This window comes from Lissotriton vulgaris, chromosome 10 (genome assembly GCF_964263255.1).
Source record: "Lissotriton vulgaris chromosome 10, aLisVul1.2, whole genome shotgun sequence".
Lineage (NCBI taxonomy): Eukaryota > Metazoa > Chordata > Amphibia > Caudata > Salamandridae > Lissotriton > Lissotriton vulgaris.
The window spans coordinates 188099526-188124816 of NC_141698.1; the positions used below are offsets into that span (position 1 = coordinate 188099526).

The 25291-nt window shown below is 43.7% G+C and overlaps 1 protein-coding gene across 1 annotated transcript in view; it reads right to left on the minus strand.

The window, feature by feature from the left end:
- MPRIP (myosin phosphatase Rho interacting protein) overlaps positions 1-25291 on the minus strand; it is a 564937-nt gene that overhangs the window by 393922 nt on the left and 145724 nt on the right. Inside the window, exons 6-7 of the mRNA XM_086940861.1 lie at positions 21947-22088; positions 7267-7383 (exon numbers count right to left, since the gene is read on the minus strand). Of these exons, the coding sequence (XP_086796987.1) occupies positions 7267-7383; positions 21947-22088 (259 nt within the window). The remainder of the gene's footprint in view (positions 1-7266; positions 7384-21946; positions 22089-25291) is intronic.

Consider the following 25291-nt stretch of genomic DNA (forward strand, 5'->3'; position numbering starts at 1 on the left):
GTTTTATTTCCCTTTGAAATAGGAACAAAAAAAGCCTGAGAAAGGAAAAGAAGAATTTAGGAAAGAGGTGGTGGTTACCAATCGTGACAACATTAAAGTACCTCTCAGGAGAACCACCTGCTCTTCATAAAGGACTAAACTTGCAGAAACATGAGCTTGGTCAAATAAGGGAGCATTCAGGATGGTGTAGTGAAAGTGAAGACATACTGACCAGTCTGAAAACTGTTGGGTTAGGTCATGCTGGGCCATTCATTACAGTCCCAGGCGCAAGAGAATCTTTAGGGTAGGTTGCCATCAGTATCTTTAAAGATGTCAGGGTCGATGTTAGTATGGATGCGATTAGCCAGTCAAGTACTTCTGTCAATGACTAAATTCCTTCAGGAGCTCCGCACAGAATTTCTGGATGACCAGGGACTCCAAGGTGGTATATAGGAATGTAGCAGGTAGTGTGAAGCACTTGAGACATAATGTAAATGATTCACACCCCACCCCATTCTGAAGAGTTAAGCCCATGTATAAAGGACTCTATGGAAAAATATAAACTAACTGAAGCTGATTTTGCTTCCGGGAGTCTTAAGTCTGATATCATAAATACAGTCATAAATATGTCTCTGAGCCACAAACCATTGGAGTTTAGCCTTGTCTGTCAATGAAATATGGAATACCTACAAAGCAGATAGTGCTTTGAGCTTATGCCTGTATTGTGTCGATGGAAGGTCCTAGATCATTTAAGGTGTGAACCGGGACAGAGCATGACTTGTGGTTGACTTGCGGGCCGAATCTCTATAGGAGATTGCACGTCCAATTGTAATGAAGCTGAGCATCATGACATGTGAACACCTTGATTAGTCAATCGTCTAGGTATGGGTATACAAATATTTTGTGTCTCCTGACATGGGCAGCAACTACTACAATGCACTAGGAGAATGTCTTGGGTGCCGACTGGGCCAAATGGAAGTACTTGGTACTGCTTATGGTCCTGCCCCAAAACGAACCTCAAGAACTTTCGATGCTTTCTGGTGATTGGTATATGTATGGGTCTTGAAGGTCGATGGAACAAAGCCAATCCCCCTGGTGTAGTTGGGGATAAATTTAGCATAATGCCAGCTTCCGGAGCATTTCTCACTGAATCCACTTGTTGGCTGTTTTGAGGTCGAGAAGGGTCTGAATTTGTTCTTGCCTTTCTTCTTGACCAGAAAGTACCTGGAATAAATAACTGTACCTTCGCGTTGGTGAGGAACAGGTTCCATTGTATGTTTTTTTGTAAGAGGATGTTGACCTTTGATCGTACCAGTGGTAGTTGGAAACTGGGATGATTTTGGAGTCATGGACGGTGGAGGACTTATGAACCTCAGAAAATATCCATTGCAAACAATATTTAGAACCCAGGGGCCTTGTCTTATGGGTGGCCACTCTGCTAAATAATATTGGGTGCTTAACCCTACTGTAGTGGGTAACAGAAGAGGGGGGAGTAATGATTCCGGGTTTTGACCCAGATGGTTGCTTGCCCCCTTGAGCAGGCTGCTGGGTATATCTCCATCTAGGCTGCTTTCTTTGGTATGATTGATAGGGACGTTTGTGCTGTTGTTGTGCATCGCTTTGCTGGCGTCCCTGACACTAGCAAGGGGGTTGAACCCTCTGGGAATGGAAGCAGGGTTGGTAGGGTCTCTCCATTTCTGCCTTCATATATGCCATGTCATCGTCAGTATGACTTCCAAATAGAGAGGTACCAGAGAATGGAAGATTTATTATCCGCTGCTGTGAATCTGGCTTGAGGGATGTAAATCGGAGCCAAGAATGCCTTTTAAGAGCAACACAGAGGCAGTACTCATGAGCCGCTTATAGGAAACAGTCTGCTGCTGAATTAATGACTTGACTAGATACCATTAATCCTTCATTTAGGATTTCAATGAAGTGTTACCTCATATTTCTAGGGAAATGTTCTGCAAACTGGTTCATGGTTTCCCACAGTGCCCGGTAGTATCTGCCTAGAAGAGCAGTGGCAGTGGCAGTGGCAGAGGCTGCTTTATTGGTGGTTGCTGCTGTACTGCACAGTTTGCGACCCACAGAGTGTAACATCCAACTCTCCTTCTAGGGAGGCACTGTAGAAGTGGGAGTAGTGGCATGTTGCTTCTTTGCTGCTACTATAATCACCAAGTATGGTGTAGGATCTGTTCGGAGGAAAGCAGGATCTTGCTCCAGAGGGCGATATTTCTTTTGAAGTCTGGATGGAGCTGGCTTAAATGAGGCTGGTGTCAGGAAGAGGTCCATAGCAGGTTCTAGGAGACCTGGCACTAGAGGCAGCAAAGGCTGTGGTGCTGACCTGTGTTGTAGAGTCTAAAAAAATGACTGATGTTCTTGGTGTTGGAGTCGACATAGGAATGTTAAGTTTTGCCGCTCCCCTCACGAGGATCTCTTGAAATGTCGTGACATCATCCACTGGTGATATGCGTGGAGGTGAAGAGTCTGAAAGCATTGGGGAGTATAGTCCAGTAGAAGTGAAAGACGTGTCTGTATGATATCTTGACTGAGATCTGCGTGATGAATGATAATGATGGCAGGAGTGCCTGGAAGAGGAAGAAGAAAAAGTGCACCTTGAGCTGTGTCGATCACGCTTAGAATGATGGTGCGATCTGGAGCACAATCTGGGTCTTAGAGTGACCAGTGCAGGTAGAGTTGGAGGCGGTGGTGGAGAAGGCCATGGAGGAGGAGACTTTGCTGGTGAACATGTTAGGACACATGGGGAATATGCTCTGGAGTACTCCGAATCAGAGGGGAGGGTTATATAGGCCGCTTTGTCTTTCTTGCCTCCTGTAGCCTAGACTACGTCAGAATAGTTCTTAACCTCAAACGACCTCCACCTGCTTGTCGACTGTGATCAACAATGGCACCTCAACGTCAGTGGGCCTCGACGTCAATCTTCAAAGGTGCTAGGCGTCATTTCGTTCCCTTAGCTATCCAAGAGCTGGTCAAACTTAAACGCCAATATAAATCCCTTGTGCAGACGAAAAAGGTAGCTTTTTATTATAGGAAGTGGGAGGAGATGCAGGAGATTATACTATTAAATGATCAGCATAAATTCTGGACAAAGGTCAAAGAGTCTAATGTCTAAAGTAGGGGGACTCTGACCTGCATGATACCGGAAGCACAGGGGGCCACTTATCTGACGGAGCTATACAGGGGACCTTTAGGTTCAGATGGCCCTCAGCATATCTACGGGCAAACCCTCCCAGCCAACTGGTTCTCAGTGAAGGAAGTTAAGGCAGTTATTGAGAGAATAAAACTCTCTCGTGACGCTGGTCCTGACAATGTCCCGGCAGTAATAATTAAAACAAATAGTGTCTGGTGGGCAACAATTTATTCTACCTTGTTTAGTTGGGTTGCATGGTCTGGTATTTACCCTTTTACCTGGAAGGGGTCTGTAGTGAAACTGATTTTTTTAAAAAGGGAGTGGGACAGACCCAACGCATTATAGGCTTATAAGGTTCTTGGATATTTCATTAAAGATATTCTCCAAGATTATTCTAGCCAAACTTGAAGAATTGGCCACTGAAACCAAGAGAATCCCTCTAGAACAAGAGGGCTTTCGGGAGGGTCATTCCACCATAGACCACTGCTTTGCTTTGTGGGCTATTACTCGTAAGGCTCTGGAGAAAAATCATAGATTGTGCAGTTATGTAGATTTCCGGACAGCCTTTGATTCGGTTGACAGGGATATTTTGTGGGGAAAACTTGCTGCTTGGAAATTACCAACATACCTTCTTGGGGCTCTTCAATCTTTGCACTCTGGCAACTGGGCTGAGGTGGACTTAGACAAGTCAGGACAGTTGTCCCAAAGAATCTCAATCGACAATGGCCTGCATCAGGGGAGTGTTTTAGCACCCCTACTTTTTAGTTTATTTTTAGACGACCTCCCAACGGTTATTTCCCAATCAAAGTCCTTCTCGCCTACAATTGGGGACCAGCGTATCGCTTGTCTGCTTTATGCATATGATTTGGTATTACTGGACTATACTCCAATTTAACGCATTGGCCTCTTACAGTAAGCAGAACAAGCTTTGCATAAATCTGGAAAAAAGTGCAGAGTTTTTCCGGGTATCTAGATTCTCAGGTGGTGGAACAAGTGGATCAGTATAATTACCTGGGCTTAACTTTTAGGAGAAATCTGACTTGGGGCGCGGATTGGGATGCCACTAGGCAGAAGGCCCTCTTGCTGGCAAGCTGTTTATCGGGATTCAATGGTAGATTCGGGGGGCTATCCCATATCCCATTATTAAAGGCCTATGAAGGGAAGATCCCACCAATAGACCTGTACAGGGGAGAGGTATTTTCTCTTGATCCAACCTATGAATGGGACAGACTGGAAGGGGTAGTGCTTAAAAGACTTCTATCACTCCCACAAGGTACCATGGTCCCGGCTATAAGGAGAGTTCAGTCTGGTCTCTTCGAACATGGTGGCCGCCACTAGGGGCTCTAAGATACTTTAACACCCTGCTGGAGAATGATGAGGTGGTTAAAGTCTCCAAATTGTGTTAGGAAGAGAGCCAAAGCAGTGGAAGGATGTGGGCAAAGGCAGTTAGAACCAGAATGACTGCAATGAAGAACCTCCATTTAAACAGTGGTACAGTCACATCCTGGCTCACTTTCCTTGGCAAAGGAGTATTGAGAGAATCTGCTGCCATGGTGTCACAACAATGTGATTTATTATATTTAAAGAAGAAATCATCTATTAGCTTCTCGTTTGCTTCATTTGGCCAGGATTGTGTTTTCCCTTATTTATCACAGTTACCAAATCCAGGTTTGAGAAAAGAAATCCTAAGGGTTCGGGTGGAATGTAATCCAATCTATTCATCCCACCCATATAGGACTGGGGTGCAAAATAATAGTGGTCTTTGTCCCTGCCCTTTGAAAGCCAAATGCACTATTACGCATATTCTTATGGACTGCGCTTTTCATCTTGCAAATCGGATCAAGCTTTTGAGACCTTTGTTTTTTAAATATGATGCTCTTCATAGGAACAAAGCGGTAGAGTTACTGTCTGAGATGCGATATTTAGATGTTGCAGTTGGGATTGCTCGGTTCTTACGATCTGTTAAACAGAATTTTAAAAAATGAAATTTAATGGGGACGGGGTGGTGGTGAGGAGGGGGGGTTCATTTAAAGGTTTTAATGAATGTGCACTTTTTAGAATGTTTTATGGACAATTGTCTAAATAAACTTGTTTTGGAACTTCAACAGTGCCTCAACATCAATCTAGATCTTGATGGCGACCGTCTTGATGGCCTCGTAGTCGATGGACGTCAAACGAGTCAACAATGTTATCAATATCAATACTTCTTGCCTCGATGCTGATCTGTGGTGCTTCCTCGACCCTGAACCATCTATAGATGGCGAACAGGTGGGCACCATACCTCTCCTCGACGTCCACACTCTAAATGCCATTTTTCTGAAGTTTTCTTCATGGCACACTCTCCAGAGACAGATGACAGAGGCCTGGTAGAGGACTGACCAACTCCTCCCTCTGAGGTCCCACCTTCAGACTGCGTCTGTTGTAACACTCTTCGGTAGCATGGAGGTGAAACTTTACTCAGTCGCTCATGGTGCGCTTTGAAAATAATACACACCTCATGGGGTCTGTTTTAGACTTTTTTCTTCCACAAGCTGGGCACTCCTCAAAGAGAGAAGGCATTTCTCAGTGAAAATATCTACATTTTTCTGTCAAAATTTAACAGAAAGAAACAGGGAGAGACAAAAAAACCATTGAATGAAATAGTTGTCACAAGTTTTAGTTGTAAATGTTTGAGGAAAAAAGACAAAATTGGCTGAGCTCAATGCTCTGGGGGCCTGTCAGCAGGAGCTGGAAAAAAAGAACTGAAGCAACTGCCACCTGCTCAGCATAATGAGACATTGGTGGTCCCTGAGTTCTTAAAGGCACACTCTCTTTTTTTAGCTCATATAATGACAGCCTACGGGACTACTCCGTCCTGTTTTCCTTCATCTCTATGTTCTATCGAAAAAGGGTTTGTGAAAGAGATTTATGCTGTTACATTAAAACATCATGAAATTATACACATATATAATTCTCCTAGACCCTTTTCTAAGTACAAAATGAAGAATTGGGCCATTGTAGCCTAGTCTTATAGGCTGCATAATGTTTTTAAGTGTCTCTGCAAGCCTTCCTGAAGAAAGTTGAACATCTACACTTAAGGAGATATATTGTAAAAAAAGTGCTCTGGTGTCCCCCCTGCACATGGACGGGTCTATTCAGTGAATATGACTACAACTGGAAATCCCCTACAAGAGAACTTGAAGCATCTTTCACCCATTTTTATGTGTGTGTACCCTGGGTTTAATACCCAGGCTGCAATGAGCAAGATCCCACTCATCCATTAACTGCAACATGGTAAAGACACAACAGAAACCAAGCACCCAGCAACCAAGTATTAGGGAAAACATAAACCTGAGCAAATGCAACAACCGCTTTCTCAGAGCAAATTGTCCAGTTGCAGTGAAAATATATTAATTAGGAAGCCCTGTACAAGCCAGCAGGTGTGGGAGTTAGTGACAATATTGATGAGCCAATAAAAGGCTAACTCTCAGGTACAGCACCTGCCGCTAAAGTTCCCGTCAAGAATAGATGTGGATTTTATCTGGGTGGGATCCTCTCCCAGCATCTTGAGATGACAGAAAATTACCAGTTTTGACTACAGGATGGTAAAGTAAGAAAACACTACTGTCTTTAGACAGACTACAAAGTTAAAGTTTGGAACTCCTACTGCAATGAGAGAAGAGAACCAGGCTCATTCCGATAGATCCCTATGTGACAAGTGTTCCCCATGGAGCCATACACCTACGACTAAGGTTAGTGGCATCATAGGCCCATGCTCTGGATTATATTCTTATTGCCTCTTGAAAGAAAAAAAAAGTCTGGGGTCTTGCTAGTGGATGGTACATAATCTCCAAATGTGGTCCCTCCTATTTGAACTATTATAACATGGATCACTTGTTACTGGAAGAACTAAACATAGGTAACTAATGCTTTTTAAGATTGGGATTTTAGTTCTTTGTTTTTATAGCTCACCTACATTACTATTTGAGTGGTGGGTCGTTTAGTCAATGTGTCCTTGCATTTAATTTAATTGCTGCTCTCGCATCCCTCAATACTTTAATCACAATTTTAAGTGCAATGTCAATCAAAGAAGGAATTTGCATGGCAGGCTAACATTCAAATGCAGGCCAACCTAAAGCACAGATTCCAGAGCTCACCGTCATGGAAGACTCAGTAGACCTTCTATCCAGCGACTTCGCTCGACGGTACGGTGTTACAGGTGAGGCGGGCACATCTGGGATAGCGCCTTCTAGTGACGTGCCAACAGCAAAGTCCTGCAGGGTTAGTTACATCAAAGCTGAAATTTCATTTGAACCACAAAATACGTAACACCGCAAAGAAATACAGAGCTAAAAAAAAAATATATATATATATATATATATATATATATACACACACATCTGTATCTATATATACACATATTTATACACGTGTACTCTTTCTCTCTCTCTCTCTCTCTATATATATATATATATATATATATATATATATATATATATATATATATATATATACACACACACACACACACACACACACACACACACACGTGTGTGTGTGTGTAAAATATTAATTACTGTGTTGATGTGTAACCATTTGTTTACAGCGTGCAGTGCTTAAAATTGGCTTGCTATGCACAATAGTTTGGTGGACCCAGTTGTTTATTTATTTTGAAGAAGTTTAAGTCACGAGACCTGTTGCCACTTCACCCGTAGTCTATAATGAGCCAGCACACTAGCTACACCTCAGATTGTTTTCTGCTCAAGGGGTGAGTAGTGTAAGTGGAGTGCAGTGTCGAAGGCAGAATGTGCTGTGCATAATAAATGGAGTAAAGGGCATAGAAAATAACATCTGTGATCAAAGCTGGCTTCCACCGAGAAGGGTGGGCACATGTGAATCTACAGCACTATACACTCTGAGTAGATGGCAACAGAATATTTAAAATTTTCCAGTATTTTCCGTTTGTACGCATGTATTACTGTAGATGCACATGCTCTGCATAGACTATAATGCACTCAGCTGTAAGTAGCGAGCGGATAATACAGATGTCTGAAGAGTGTTTTTAGTACAGTCTGACATGCAAAAATGTCTACACAATAATGCTTGGTGAAGATGTGTCGTCTTGACCAAGTAGAAGCCTTGAAGATGCCCTTTAAATGGATACTGTCCAAAAAAAAAGTGGGCTCTAAAGAGAACTGGGAGCACACACTTGGCTATAGCACAACAAGTCTGCATGCACTTAACTGTCCATCTTGCAATGTAGGCTTTAGAGGCAACATGACTCTTGTGGGGTTTAAAAAAAGGCTACAAAAGTTCATTAGACTTCCTAAAAGGCTTAGTTCTAGGAAATTAATTCATAAACACCCTCTTTACATCCAGAGTGTCAAGGGCTCTTTTTGCCAGTGACTGAGATTTGGGGGGGGGGGGAAGAAATCGGGCAGCTAGATGGTCTGGTTCATGGGAAAAGGCGACAACTTTGGGAAGAAATTTAGGTCTCCTACAAAGAATTATCTTATCCTTGTGAACGCATCTGAGAGAGGTGGGTGCGATGAGGAAGGCCACCTTTCAAGATAAGAACTGTAGGCCACATTGTAATGTAGCAGTTATAAAGGTAGCCCATGGGTCGAGTGAGGACCACATTCAAGTCGCAGACAGGTGCAAGGTGTGTCTTTGGAACTACTACTCTTCTTAGACCATCCATGAAGGACTTGATGAGTTTAACCCTAAATAGAGATCAATGTTTTCTGTTTTGGACGTACACTGCAACTGCGGTCAAGAGCAAGCATATGGAGGTTATGCAAAGCCTGCCATAAACAAGTGTACAAGGCAGCAGACAATTGTCTGCACAGAAATCTTGAAAGCGTCTAATTTTTTTGAGAGAGAGTAGTGAATGAACATTTTCTACTTGGCTGCACAACAAGTGAGAGTGGTGGACCTATGCACCTCTGGTAGGATAAGCAGGCCTTTTTCTAAAGTTTCAGGTGGCTGAATGCTAAAAACTCAGGTGCCAGATCACAAGGTTCAGCTATTTCAGCTTGGGTGTCTGAGCTGGCCGAATATGAAACGTCTTGTGGGAACTAGCTGACATCTCTAGAAACATTAAATACCAAGGCCATTTTGCTTAGGTTGGTAATTAGGATGAGAATCATGGACTCACTTTGCATGTAAGGGCAGGGGGGAAGAGGGGCATAAGCCGGATAAGCATAGGCAAACATCCCTAAGCAGATCATCCACAGTGCATTCCCCATGGACTGTGGGTGTGGATACCTGCAGGAGACGTTTTGGGACTTTGCATATGTGGGGGTGGGCACATAGGTCTATGTGAGGGGTCAACATGTATAGAAGTACCAGTGAAGGATGTGGGGGTGACGTTTCCACTCGTAGATTTGTTGATGGGTACAGATGAGCAGTCATTTCTAGTCCCTGCAAATGCTCTGCCCCAAGGGGAATGTTGTCCAGTACCAAATGAACAAGCTACTTACCTTTGATAATTCTTTATCTGGTACAGACTATCTAGCAGTAGATTCCTTACCTTAGATTTCTCCCCAGGCATCGACTAGATCTGCAAATATTTCTTCATCAGTACCCCTGCAAGCAGGTAGGTGGCTTCACTATTGTTGGAAGTGACGTGTCACCCCAGCACACTAACATCAGTTACTTTTTGTGATTTTCCATGCAAGAATCACGGAGCCATGAACTACACGGACTACCGGTGTGGAATACCAGGGCCCTGAAAGGGCAAAGTTCTATCCCTGGAAATCTGTTCGCAAAGTGGGGAGGATGGGTGGTTTGGTAAAGAATCTGTGGCTAGATAAGAGTCTCAACCAGATAAGGCGTTACCGAAGGTAAGTAACCTGTTCATCTGATAGAGACTTCTAGCAGCAGATTCCTTACCTTAGAATAGATATCCAAGCAATACCTCCCCACAGGTAGGTCTGGGGTCATTTTCACAAGACAAATTCCTGCAAGACTTAAAGGGCTAAATGCCCATCCCTACAGATCTGAATGTCCAGAGAGTACTACTTTGTAGACGTGCGCAAGGAAGCCCACCTTGAAGCCCACCTTGCTGCATGGCAGATATCCGGGACCAGAACTCTGTATGCTAACGCAGTGATTGCAACCTTAGCTCTGGTGGAATGAGCAAACAAAACCTCAGGGGTTTGCTTCTTAGCCAATGCATAGGAAATTGTGATACAGAGCACTTCTGTACAACCTGTTCGTTCTTCGCTCCAAAATACCAATGACAACTCTCTTTTTGGTTCCAGACGGTGAAGTCTCCCCTCTTCTTTGGACTGATGCGGTGAAGCGTAAAAAGTATGCAGTGATGAATTGACATACATGAAAAGGAGTGACTACTTTCGGGAGAAAGGAAGCCCTCATACGAAGCATCAGTTTGCCTGGGTAGATGGTCAGATAAAGAGGCTTGGATGTAAGGCCTTAAGCTCACTGACCCTCTGGGTAGATGTTATAGCCGCGAGAAGGCCGTCTTGATAGTAAGGAGCCTGAGTGTGCAGGGGCTCAAAAGGAGCGCACATAAGGAAAGTGAGGACAAAGTTGAGGTCCTATTGGGGCAATGGTGGGAACAAATGATGTAAACCTTTCAGAAACCTATTTACAATAGGAAATTTGAAGAGTGATGGCTGGTTAGGCAACCACAGAAAAGCTGAAATAGCAGGGAGATAGTCCTTTAGAGTGCAGAGAGCAGAGAGCAGAGCTCTGCTGGGTAAGGGAAAGGATGAGAACCTGAGAAAGTGGCGCAGAAAGGGTATCAACCTGTCTTTCTGCACATCAAGCCACACATTTTGCCCAACAGCTGGAGTAGACCACCTTAGTGGAGAGATGTCCAGCTGAAAGATAACATTACAGACTTCGGGAGGAAGGTCGAGAGCTAACAACTGTTGCAGCTCAATCTCCATGCAAGAAGGCAGAATGTGGACAGGTTCGGGTGGGGAACCTGCTGCTATGACAGTAGATCCTCACAAAGGGGCAGCCTGATTGGAGGACCAATGGTCATGCTCAACAGCTTGGTTACCACACTCTCTGTGCCCAGTCTGGTGCCACAAGGATGACTTGTGTCCAGTCATTCTTGATCTTCTTGAGAACTCTGGGCAAGAGTGGTATGGGTGGAAAGGCATACAGAAGGACTGAGCTCCACTCAAGATGAAAAGTGTTGCCTAGCAAGAGCCCCTTTAAAAACTTCAGCGCACAGAACTGCTGACACAGCACGTTCTCGGCGGTGGCAAGCAGATCTAACCAAGGCTCTCCCCACTGCTGAAAGAGACCTTGAACCACCTTGAATGGAGATGCAATTCGGGATACACTAAACATTTTCAGCTGAGTTTGTCCACTTTGGCGTTCAGAGAACCTGCCAAATGTTGAACCACCAAAGAAATGCCCGATGTTCCAGCCACGTCCAGAGACGCAAGGCCTCTTCACAAAAGGTACATGACCCCACCCCGCCCTGCTTGTTGCAGTACCAAATGGCGGTGGTGTTGTCTGTGAACACCTGCAATAGCCTTTCCTTGATGGAGGGTAGGAAGGCTCTCAATGCAAGCCAGATCACCCGGAGGTCCAACAGGTTCATGTGGAGTCTGGAGTCAGCCAGAGAACAGAGGTCTCTGATCTCCAGCTCTTCCAGGTGGCTGCCCCATCCCAGTTATGACACATCTGTCACTACTGTCAGATCTAGTTGGGGAAGTGAGAGAGATCTACCGCAGACCCAATCACGGTTCGCTAACCACCACTGCATATCGTTTGCAGTTCCCTTCGACATCTGTATCATGTTGAAGAGTTTTTCCTAATGTTATGTCCACTGGAATTTCAGGTCCCACTGCAGAGCCCGCAAATGCCAACGGGCATGCGTCACAGCAGGAGACCATGAGGCCCACCAGCCTCAGAGTCAGTCTCACTGAAATCCAGGATAGATCGGTATAATACCCTGAATATCCTGAAGTCGCCGTTCGGGAGGATAGACCCGAAATGGCACTGCTCTGATGAAAGGGAGTATCTGAGAGGGAAGCGAAGAGGAAGAGTTCTCCCAGTTAATTGAAGGTCCAGAGGGGGGAGATAAAGGTAAACTAGACAAAGGGGTACCTCTAGAGACCTATATTTCTTTTACAAGGAATGAATCCTAATAATGTTCACAGTAGGTGGATGCCAAAGAGCGAAACCAGAACCTTAAAGTATTATCAAAACATATTTTTATTTATTTTTTATATAGAAATTAATTTGAAAATATTTGTGCATTTAATACATTTCATTTGGTCATATAACGTGATTAACAGAAGTTCATCAACATTCATAATACAGTTTATATGATAAGAAAAAATGCAGGTTAAGAAAATGAGAAAAAAGAGAGATACCCCTAACAATCTAGTGTGTTCTTACCATACATACATCCATTCTTACATACCAATCATACCTTTGCAATAGTATAAAAACATACCTAACAACATAGATACAAGAACTAAACACAACAAGACAAAAACCCAAAGGTGTACTTGATGGTTTACAGTTAGAACCTCGATTTAGCAGTTCTGCCAATTGATCTGTGTGTCATTGACCAATCTATATCCAGATTATGGATATACGGCCGACGTACGTTTCGGTGATGATGTCACCTTCCTCAGGGCCAGAAAAACACAATAATAGACTAACATATACACATAATCTGTACAGGAGTTAAAAGAGCAGGGGCATTGCAAAGAATTTTTTCTGAAAATAAAGAAAACATCTGTAAGTAATTAATCTTTTAGTGAAATTTACAACAACATTAATAAGCTTTGGCATCCTATACATACAAGGCCTACATTAGATCAGTATATTTTCAAAAACTTTACACAGACTGCTCTGGAGTGGCACCTATGACCTTTTTCTATAAGGTCTTAGTAAGAGAAGACTTGAAGGCAGAGCGGAAAAAATAGGAGGTTTAGCCAAGAAGAGAAGACATCGAGATTTCACCCAGTGAGGTCATTCTACTAGTACTGTGAGGTGCTCTGTTACAGAGGTCTTACGTAGTAGGAACAAGAAGGCATTTTACCTATTTGGGGTTGTTAGAGACACATATATTAGATATATGTAGAGAGACGGTCATTGGATACTGCTACTAACTGCTGGCAGCAGTGCGATTTTCTGAAAAGAATAATGGGGCTGTAAGTAGATGTGGGGGATAAGACTGGGACTGTGAGTAAGGGAAATGATGCGAGGTGTTACCTTGATAGCACATAGTGCTTTGTACGACATGATCCACAGGATGATAGCAAGTAGTTTGCTCCCGTATATGATGATAAAAGATATAAAGCGCTTGAATATGGATAATATCTGGCATATAATAAATCTGCATAAATGAAAAAGGGATTAGAGACTGATATGCCAACAACAAATGAGAATTAATACAGAAGAGTGGAAAATTAAAAGGGTAGGATATACCTGGTTATATGAATTTGTAATTCCTGAATTGTAAGGATGTCGTGGGTTGCATTCTGGATTTACCACCTTGACACAGTACGATATGGACTTACAGATGTTTTCTTTATTTTCAGAAAAAATTCTTTGCAATGCCCCTGCTCTTTTAACTCCTGTACAGATTATGTGTATATGTTAGTCTAGTGACTGTGTTTTTCTGGCCCTGAGGAAGGTGACATCATCACCGAAACGTACGTCGGCCGTATATCCATAATCTGGATATAGATTGGTCAATGACACACAGACCAAAGATCAATTGGCAGAACTGCTAAATCTAGGTTCTAACTGTAAACTATCAAGTACACCTTTGGGTTTTTGTCTTATTGTGTTTAGTTCTTGTATCTATGTTGTTAGGTATGTTTTTATACTATTGCAAAGGTATGATTGGTATGTAAGAATGGATGTATGTATGGTAAGAACACACTAGATTGTTAGGGGTATCTCTCTTTTTTCTCATTTTCTTAACCTGCATTTTTTCTTATCATATAAACTGTATTATGGATGTTGATGAACTTCTGTTACTCACGTTATATGACCAAATGAAATGTATTAAATGCACAAATATTTTCAAATTAATTTCTATATAAAAAATAAATAAAAATATGTTTTGATAATACTTTAAGGTTCTGGTTTCGCTCTTTGGCATCCACCTACTGTGAACATTATTAGGATTCATTCCTTGTAAAAGAAATATAGGTTTCTAGAGGTACCCCTTTGTCTAGTATCTGAGAGGGAGTCAAGTGATAATTTGGCATGTTAATAGTGAACTCCAGCGGATGCAGGAAGTCCGCCATAGTCTGGAAGTGAGAGATGACAGACTGGGAGTGCCCGCGCTCAACAGCCATGCATCAAGATAGGGGAAAACTGGCACCCCTGTTCCACAGATGAGCTGCAAGCATGGTCTTCACCTTGGTGAATACCCGAGGGACACTGGTATGGCCAAAGGAGAGCACGGCGAACTGAAAGAGCTCATGGTCGACAGTAAACCGCAGGTAACGTCTGCGGGCAGGCAGGACAGAAATGTTTAAGTATGTGTCCTGCAAGTCCAACGCTACCATCCAGTCTCCTGGGTCCAGGGCAGACAGGATCTGAGCATGAGTGAGCAGCTTGAACAACTTCTTGTAGAAGAAATTGAGAGAGAGCAGGTTGACGATAGGACAAAGGCCTTCGTACATTTTGGGCAAGAGACAGTAGCAGGGAATAGCAACCACAAACTAACTTCTGGTGTCGGCACTCTCTTTGTGGCTCCCTTGGCCAAGAGAGCTGTTCCACTTCCTGGCGGAGAAAGGACAGGTGGTCCTCCGACAGACTGTCGAAAGTCAGTGCATGGAGGGAAGGTTAGTCTTGAAAAGGAGGAAGATGCCTCTTCGGGCAATCTTCAGAACTCACTGGTCTGAAGTTATAGACCGCTCGTGGGGGAGCCGATAGCGGATCCTGTCCACCACTGGGTACCCATGTTGATAAGAGGGCAGACTATAAGCGGGAGTGGTGGACTGGCCGACCTCTGGCTGCCCGACCTACGGTGTCTGTGGGTGGTACATCCTCGGCTAAGCAGGGTCTGGGAAGCTTGTGGGACGCAGTGGCTGGAGAGGTAAAGACATGGCTGAAGCCCCTTCGGTAGCCACAAAATGAGCAAAAGGTGGATTGGAGTTGACGAAGGGACATGGAAACGCCCAAGGACCTGGCCGTAGCCCTGCTGCCCTTAAAGCAGTGAAGCAAGCGCATAACCCTCCTTGACTCCGAAGAGACAAAGCCATCGAAGGGCATGTACATAAGAGATGCTTGGACATCCCTAGAAGAGGCAGTAGTCCTAAACCAGGTTGGCCTAAAACATTTTGACAAAACATAGAAAAAAGTTAGTAAAAAATTAAGTACGGGGTAGCTCTTCTTGGATCTGTGCTGACTCCTGCGAAAAGAAAAGAACTCACTTCAGTGAGATGGGGTGGCACCTATGTAGGCACCGCAGATGTCACTTCTGGAGTGGACGGTGTCATGTGGAGCCGAATGACACCACCTACCAGAACACCGGGGTACTGCTAAAAAAAAAATTCCAGACCCAGTCTTAAGCCTGGGGATAATTCTATAGTAAAGAATCTGCGCTTAGAAGTATCTATCAGATTTCCTGAATCTATGAGGAGAGCTGAATGGAGGGGATGCCCCCGACATCCATCGCTTCTGGATAAAGGACATGGCTGACATGTTATCCATCTTTATTGGTACTGTTCTTCCCTTCCAACCTCCAAATAAGCTTCAGGGATTCTTTCAGGGATACTCTTATGGCTAGATTCTCCAGATAGTTTATGTGGTACCCCTAGTGGTTAGGGATCAGGTGACTTAGACAGTCATCTCATGGAAGTGAGTTACTCACCTGGAAGATGCATCAATGGTGATAGTCACCTGAAGAAATGGAAATGAACCTAGAAAGAGCCTGCCAAGCAAAAGTTTGTTGCTGTTCAACAAAGCAGAGAGCTGAGCCTTGGAAATTACCAACACTAGATACTGGTGAGGATGTGAAAGTGTTTAGGGAGGATTAGCCTGTTTGTTCAATAGATGAAGGTCAAAAATCGATCAGAGCATACCATCCTCTTTGGGGATCAGGAAGTACAGAGAAAACACCCCTTGCCCACATTGGTGTGTGAGTACTAGTTCAAGGGGACCCATTTTGAGGAGCGCTTGCACTTCTTCCTCCAGAAGGTGAAGGTGGTTTAACTTAGTATGTGGCAGCAGGTGGCATGTTTTGAGCGATTGTGTGGAATTATAGGTAGTATCTTTCCCATGCAATAGAGGAGCCTCACTGATCTGAGGTTATGTGTTTCCACTTACCGAAAAAGTGAATTAACCATACAGATGTGATTGGATCAGGGGGAACTGACAGGGATTCACTGCTTGTTGGGGAAGGCACCCCTTGTAAAGCGACCTCAGTCCTTCCAACATCTATTTCCACTGACTTTTTCCCTACTGACCCCACGCTTTGGTATGTCCTTGGTTTCTGGGGGTCCTGAAAGGACTGTTGATACTTTTGGGGTCTCTGACATGAGGCCATGGGTTTTGCACCTTCCTTGATTTGCTGCCTATGAAAAGCAGATCTGGGACTGGGAGACTGTAGGACTTTACGATGTCGGTATCCATTTGGATTTCTTTAAGCATCTGGTCAACTGGGGCCGAAAAGATGCTCTCCGTCAAAAGGAAGAGTTCAATAGGTTCTGTTGCACCTCAGGACTAAACTGTGACACCTCAAGCCAAGCATCCCAGCGGAAATATCTGGTGCGTCAAGAACACATCTAATGTTGACACAGTGATGGTTTTCCCCTTGACAACCAACTACTGTCTGCATTTAAGTTGGTATTCTGGGAGTTGCTTTACCAGCTTCTACATCTCATCCCAGTGATGCTTGTCGCACCTGGATATGTAACCCACAGGGTTTGTAATGAGTCAGTGAGAGGCTGCACCATGTGCTACTAGCTTTCAAAATGCATCAATAAGGTTAGATTCCTTATAAGGTGGAGGAGTGTCCCTTGTGGCAAGTCCCTTTTAAAGGCAGTGTGGAGAATGATCTGCCCATGAATATAAGCTCAAAGAGTGACCACTCTGTCTTTTACCGGATCCTTGAAGTTTTTGATGGCTGTCCTAATTCTTTCCTTCAACATGGGAAGGTAATGCACAGTTTTTTCTATCGTGGACATGGGTTCAGAAAGAAGTTGTCAGGTGAGGATGGGTTCGAAGAGTGGAGTTTGCGTCTGGGTCGTCTTGTGTGTCTACCACATAATCCCCCCATAGATTATCTTTCTGCCGGGGATCCAAGGGATCATCATAGGGGGATCTGTGCAGAGTATGGACTTCCAGGATCTGAGTAAGTGTCCTGTAAATCTGAAGGAGGGGAGTGTGAGGGAAGTGGTGTTGGAGTAGTTAGTGACAAGGGAGAGAACGGTGGTAGTTGCGGAGTCTTTAACCATCTTAAGAGAAGGTGGCCTCTAGTGGGAGAGGTCTAGTTCCTGTTCAAATGCCATTCTGCATTTCTTCAGGATCCAGAGGAGTCGTGGAGCCGGGGATTCGCAAGAATTGTGCCCTTGTCCAAGTGAATGAAAAGTTTATTTTGCTTTGCATTAAGGCCCTCATATATATTCTCAAATATCCACCACACTATGGTATCTGGCCTAGGCGCTGAAGAGAGCTTTGGTATCAGCTTTGTTGACGATTGCGGAGGACCTTTTGGCATCCATTTTGCCTCCGACCGTGGCTTTTCAGAGATTCAGAGACCGAGGCGGCATCCAAGCATGATGCAGATCAGTGAATTCCAAGTCCTGGAATCACAGACAGATGCTTTGGGGGAAACAATAGCACTGTTTTCGTTGCAGGGCTAGAAGGGTGAGTAGCTAGAACCAAGAAAACCAGTGTGGACCACGTCAATCTCTGAGCCCTATTCCTAAACATCTGAGTCCATAAGTGGAAGAAAACAATCTGGTGTGGAACCAGTGTGCTGGTGGATTGTGAACCAAGGGTGGAGTTACAACAGGACTCATGACTTTAATTTCTTTAAAGAAAAACAAGTTGCAAAGGTCTGAGCACAACACTAGATAGCAGGAGTATGCAGAATATGTGCATCAACAGACACACATGCTACACACACATCTATATAGAGAGAGTGATATATATATATATATATATATATATATATAAAATCTTGTGGCAGGAAGTTGACAGATTAAACTCAGGAAGTCATTACAAACGACAGGACTATTGCAAACTTATCAAGTATACAGACTAAATTTAATTTTGCTTTTTAAACATGAATCCACACAGCAGACAAATTACATTGAATGTTATTTTTGTTTAGCAGTACATTGACAGAATTAGTGGAAATGTGACAACTTACAAAGCACGCAGAAACATATTTACAAAAACACAATGTAGAGCTACAGCTTTGTTTAAACATTTATGGAACAATAAGAGACACATCAACCTGCAAGTAATGGAATTATTTATAGGGCTGCTACTACTACAAGCAAACAGTATTTTTCATTTCCTTCTTTTTTCTGTCTCTGTCCCACACCACTGCACAGTTCACTCTTTTCTTTCCTAACTTTGCTATTAACACTTCAATTATGTTTTCGTCTTCTACTTTACTACTCATCTGTTCGCCATTATTTCCCACTCCTCTCTATTGCTTTCTTCATTTTTAGGTCTCGCCTGTCGATGCGCATGCGCATCGAGCAAGGCGAGAGTATTGCGAGTTATCCACACTTTATCTGCACTGCAAGGAATCGTGGCGATTCCTTGCAGTGCCCGTGACTTTTAAGGTCAATGCGCATGCGCATTAAGCTTATGCGCATGCGCATTGACCTTAAAAGTCACGGGCGCGTGCATGTCCCCTCTCCGCCCCCTCCCCCGTTCCGCCCCCTCCCCTGTTCCGCCCCCTCCCCTTCCCGCCGTGTCGCATTTCTCCTCCCCCCTCCCCTCTCTTCCCTCCGGCTTGTTTGTTGATTTGACCCGCTCCGCCCCCTCCCCTTCCCGCCGTGTCGCATTTCTCCTCCCCCCTCCCCTCTCTTCCCTCCGGCTTGTTGGAGCTGTGTACACACTCATTTCCTTCTGTCCACGTTTGATTCCATTTCGAAACAGCACATACATTTACACATACAAAGCATCTTATTTAAGCAGTCCCCTGGCACACATTTCCATATCTTCTGCTTGTGAGCAACGTTCTTGTTTGTTTATTTTACCCTTTTCCCATCTCTACCCGGTCGGAATCTCTTCCTCCTCTTCTCTCCTTCTGGAAGGGCCTCTCTCCGATGCCTTTCTCTTCTCTCTGTCTCGCCTCTTACCTACCCCGCTCGTCTCTACGACTTGAGCGTGTTTCTATTAACGGAAATACAGAAATGTCATTCCCACACTCCAAATGCAGAAAGAGTACAGCAGAGTGACCTAACCGCACCTCAACATTAAAAACACAAATTCATTCATTCTCGCTCTCTCTCTCTCTCATACTCTCTCTCCCTCCCTCTCTCCTTAAAGCTCTAGCCCGACCTAATACTTCGGGGACAACACTGTTATCCTGGGCTATCAGTTTAACTCCAGAAGGTTAAATTTGCTCGGTAGACCTGCAAAAAAACTGTGTGCTTACAAACAGGACACATCTCAGTATTTAGAAGGCTGCTGATTTTATTTTAAGCCAGCATTTAAGGTGTATTCAGAGCATGGGGAAAAATTCAAAGCCAAATCCACGCAACGCCACTCACTCACCCACGCAACGCCACTCACCCACGCAACGCCACTCACCCACGCAACGCCACTCACCCACGCAACGCCACTCACCCACGCAACGCCACTCACCCACGCAACGCCACTCACCCACGCAACGCCACTCACCCACGCAACGCCACTCACCCACGCAACGCCACTCACCCACGCAACCCCACTCACCCACGCAACCCCACTCACCCACGCAACCCCACTCACCCACGCAACCCCACTCACCCACGCAACCCCACTCACCCACGCAACCCCACTCATCCACGCAACCCCACTCATCCACGCAACCCCACTCATCCACGCAACCCCACTCATCCACGCAACCCCACTCATCCACGCAACGCCACTCATCCACGCAACGCCACTCATCCACGCAACGCCACTCATCCACGCAACGCCACTCATCCACGCAACGCCACTCATCCACGCAACGCCACTCATCCACGCAACGCCACTCATCCACGCAACGCCACTCATCCACGCAAGCCGCCACTCAGCCACGCAAGCCGCCACTCACCCACGCAAGCCGCCACTCACCCACGCAAGCCGCCACTCACCCACGCAAGCCGCCACTCACCCACGCAAGCCGCCACTCACCCACGCAAGCCGCCACTCACCCACGCAAGCCGCCACTCACCCACACTGTGCAGTGCACAATAGGTCTCAACACCTCACCATCACTAACACTCAACACCTCACCCTCACTAACTCTCAATACCACAATCACCCTTCCCCTCACTCACCCTCAATACCTCGCCCACACTAACACTAAAACACTCAATCGCCCTCACTCTTACTCTCACTCACACTCTACACCTCAGCCTCACGCTCAATAACGCACCCTCAACACCTCACCCTAACACCCTCAACACATCACCCCCTCAACATCACTCGCCATCACCCTTAAACACTCACCCTCAACACCTCACACCCTCACCCTCAAATCCTCACCCTCAACACCTCAACTTCACTCACTCTCAACACCTCACCCTCACTCACTCACCCTCAACACCTCACCCTCACTCACTCACACTCAATCACCCTCAACACCTCACCCTCAACACCTCACCCTCAACACCTCACCCTCAACACCTCACCCTCAACACCTCACCCTCAACACCTCACCCTCAACGCCTCACCCTCAACACCTCATCCACCCTCACCCTCAGTTACCCTAAACATCAATCACCCTCAACTCCTCACTCACCCTCAGCACCTCACTCACCCTCAACACCTGACTCACCATCACTCACACTCAGTCACCCTCACTCACCCTCACTCACCCTCACTCACCCTCAACCCCTCACTCACACTCACTCATCCTCACTCATCCTCAACACCTCACCCTCACCCTCATCCACCCTCAACACCTCACCCTAACTCACAATAACACTCTCTCACCCTCACCCTCACTCACTCTCACTCAAACTCACCCTCAACACCTCACTCACCCTCAACACCTCACTCACACTCAACTTCTCACTCACCCCCACCCTCACTCACCCTCAACACCTCACCCTCACACAGTGCAATAGGTCTCGCAGGATTTTTAGTTAAAGCTTTTACATTTGCTTTTTGCTTTTTTGATTTGTAAATCTTTTGCATTGCCTACAAAAAAATAAAATGCTAAAGATTTACAACAAAAAATATATAAACAATTCTAAAAGCACTAACTCTAATGCTGCGAGACCTATTGCATTTCTAATGCTTGTTATGTCTAGCTACCAATTTAAATGTTTTCCTCACTCCAGATATTTCCCCTCTGTCTTTACAAATAGAGGACCCCTTTCCTTGTACGTGATTTATTTCCCACAACGTTCATCTGCTACCCTGTTCCCCTACATCCTGCTCCTTTTCCTCAACTGTTTTCACCCTCCAGTTGTCTACTACTACTTTTGGCCTATGCTTTCAGGTTACGGATGAAAATAAAAAAAAAAAAATAAGTTTGTATTATTTCTCAGACCTGCAATTTTTCTCCTAGTTGGGCATTCTCATAAATGCTGTTTTCCAATGTTTTAGTTTGTCACTTTTTGTAATCACTGCATTGGCTTATTTTGGCTTTAACACAAATGATAAAAGGTAGTGATACTACAGGCTTAAACGTTCAGCTATCTCATTATAACTTACCCTTTTCCTGGGAAAAATTCTCTTCTCGCTTCTCCCTTGTCGAGTCTCACTACACCGGACAGAGGCAGCAGAGCAACTCGTTTCCATTTGATCTGTTGTTTCAGTGTTTGGTGCTTCAAACTTTTCAATCACCAGGGAGTGCCTAGATGATAGACAGGAGACACGTTCCACTTATATCAACAGAAGCCAAAGCACTACGTCAATTAAGCACGGCAGGACACAATTATAAAAGAGTAAAGGTTCATTAAAACTGCACATCGTGGATTAATAGGAAACATTGTATTGCAATTCAAAAAAAGCTTTAAGCGTCATCAGAGAAAAAGGAAATTAATTAATAAATTATATATATATATATATATAACCAGGTATCCTTAGTAATAATGTAAACTACTCTAACAAAGATTTTAACAGCACTTCCCTTTATGAAGGACATTTTTACATGCCACCTCTCCAAATCAATCAGAATTCAAAAAGACAAATTCATTCCCTCACCTTTCCAAAAATGTCTGTGTCAGAGAAAACACTCAAATAGAACTTTGGTCAAACCACAGCACTGATGCTAATAAGGATCAAAATTACAGAAGTCTAGACCCAAACAGAGTTCGAGATATACTTGCTGTTACTGCATGGCATTGTTTAACCTAGAATACACTACCCCCATGACAAGCATCAGGGTAGGAGATGAGATAAAACGTCTCTAAGAATGTTTTAGATCATATTAATTAAAATAGGCATGTCTTTTGGGGATAGCATTATAATCTTGCAATGTCTAAGGCTCTACAGAACTACAAATGCTCAATACAATTTACTTTGCTTTTTATCCACCAACACTCAGAAAACTCCTCACTTTCCATAGACCTGCGAGGCATAATTTCACACTCAACTGGTCTTTTTTATTTTGTTACCATGACACTTTCTTCGATTATTGTTTTATATTCACTGGAACTGAATTTTTTTTCTCATGAAAGCACCTTAACTTGATTAATTTATTCTAATCTTACTTACAGTAGGAGATTTGAGTTGGAGGACGAACAAAGCGGTTTCATGGGAGACAAGCCTTTCCATCCTTTAAGGGGGTGAGCACAAGAGGGATGCGTAGAGCCAACTACTTCACATTCTCACTAGAAATATTATTAGGACAGATGTTAACTGGGAAGCTGGAGCTACACAGACTGGTACTTTATGGCTTGAAGATACGGCTATTGCCATGAAGCTTGCTAAGATATGTGTAGTCAGTTATTGTGGGCTGACAATGTGGAGACCCTTATAAGTGGTCTCGTTTTGGTAGTGATCAGATAAATATTAATGCAAAAAAAACCTGTGAAGGGGAGGTGGGTGATTTTATAACAGTTCTGTTTGTTTAACCTGCATTGGATTTTACAGAGGTGGGCTTTGTTGTTTCTGTTGTTTTAATAAAAATGTATTTATTAACAATATTGCTGGCGTTAAGTAAGACCTCAAGCTTGAGTCACAGGCAAGCTGATCATCTCACCATCTGAGGCACTTACATATGCATCCATGGCATTGGAAGTATATTTCTTAAGACAATCTGTGGTTGCAAAACTGTTGCAAATAAAAGGCTGCTGAATCAAAACCCAACACACAATGCAGACTGGAAAAAGTGGCGAAAGAAAGTAGGTTTTCTTTCAAAGTAGCATGTTCCACTTTCGAAACACACTCTAATTATCTTTACAAACTGTTCATTGTAGGGGGCGTTCAAATGAATTAGTGAAAGTATAAATGTAGTTTCTTCAAATTTTAGAGTCTTACATGGTGTTGTCACGGACACAGACACTTTGGTAAAGCACAAAAAACTACAACTTTTCCCAAACCATTCACAAGAGCATCCTTTTCAATGGAGCCCTATCAAGCATTGAATACAATTCCATTTTATATAGTAGTATTATTAGTTGCAAAGCCTGAATTGTCAGTCTTAATGCCCATGGGCTATCATAGGGTTTATAAGCATATCAAGAAAAGTGTGAACAGAAGTGTTCAATCTTTTTGACACACCAGCCAGCTTTCTAAAATACTAATTTAAGGAACTCTTTTTGGCATTACAATGCAATTCACCCAAGCTACAACACATGTTAACATTTCTACTTGGAGGAAAAATCGATATCAATGAGCATTTTGTGAAGACTGTGTGCAAAGGAGAAAGGGATACATAGATGTAGGCTATCTGAAAGTTCTACAATCCACAATGGTGTAACAGCGTTTGATATTCCCAAGGCAGAACAGATACAGACTATAGATGGGCAACAGAAGAAAGGAGCTCACAGTTTGAAAACTGACTTGAACAATGGTAAGGTCTGATATACAGTTACGAATTACTACAATAACTTCCCTTTGTTAATCAAAGCCTTCTTGATACAAGTGTCTCAGGATTGCCATGCCTACAAGTTTTTTTAAAGGTATGTGCCCTATCTGGTAAAATGTTAATGCTGAAGCTATGGAGTTCGCAAACACCTAGCTGAGAACCAGGCTTGCCTTTGTTTTTACAGATAATATGCAACTAGATTACATTTTTTGCAACTAGTTCTACTTGTTTGCAATGAGCTGAAATCATATCACAAGAAAGACAGTTTCGGCCATCATGAGATTTACTGCATGCAACAAAGCACCCAAAACGACCCAATTGAAAAAAACATTCCAAATTTCCAAGTTAAATCATCAGAAAACCATTTGCAAATGTGCATGGCACAGTCATATGCAACTATTCAGTAGAAAACAGCAAAAAGAAATTAGCATTCACAAGCAACAGTGAGTAATGTAAAAAGCAGGCTGATTTCATATGAAAGGGGGGATGCATCATCTGGTATCGGGCACTGTTGGAGACTGAGATGGGATGGTAGCGAAGCAGGCGGAGAAAAGGCGGATGCGCCAAACGGCAACACAGCAGGAGAAGGTGGAGAACAACCAGACCTGGAACAAAAGAAGGCTGGAAGATGAGTGAACAGGAAAAATAATCATATATTAAATGAGTAGAAGAGAAATTAAATAGAATAGTAATATTGTCATTCAAAAGGGAGAATTACACGGATTCAGTTTCACTTAGTTAACAGGGTGTTCTCATTGGCTAATCACAACTGTGGATTGTGATGTTATTCGTGGAGAGTGAAAATCTTCAGATGATAAAAATATAGCTGTAGAAAAGTGGTAAGAAGAGTTGGGACTGAAAGAAATGCGAGTGTAATTGGAAATTTTTACATATAACAAATGATCCACAACATTTTTTTATTCAACCTCTTAGTTAGCCTAACTTTACGTTTGATACTATCTAGCAGGAACCCAACTGCACAAAAGAAACCGCAGGTAGGTACTGCAAGGCTCACCCCAGATGTC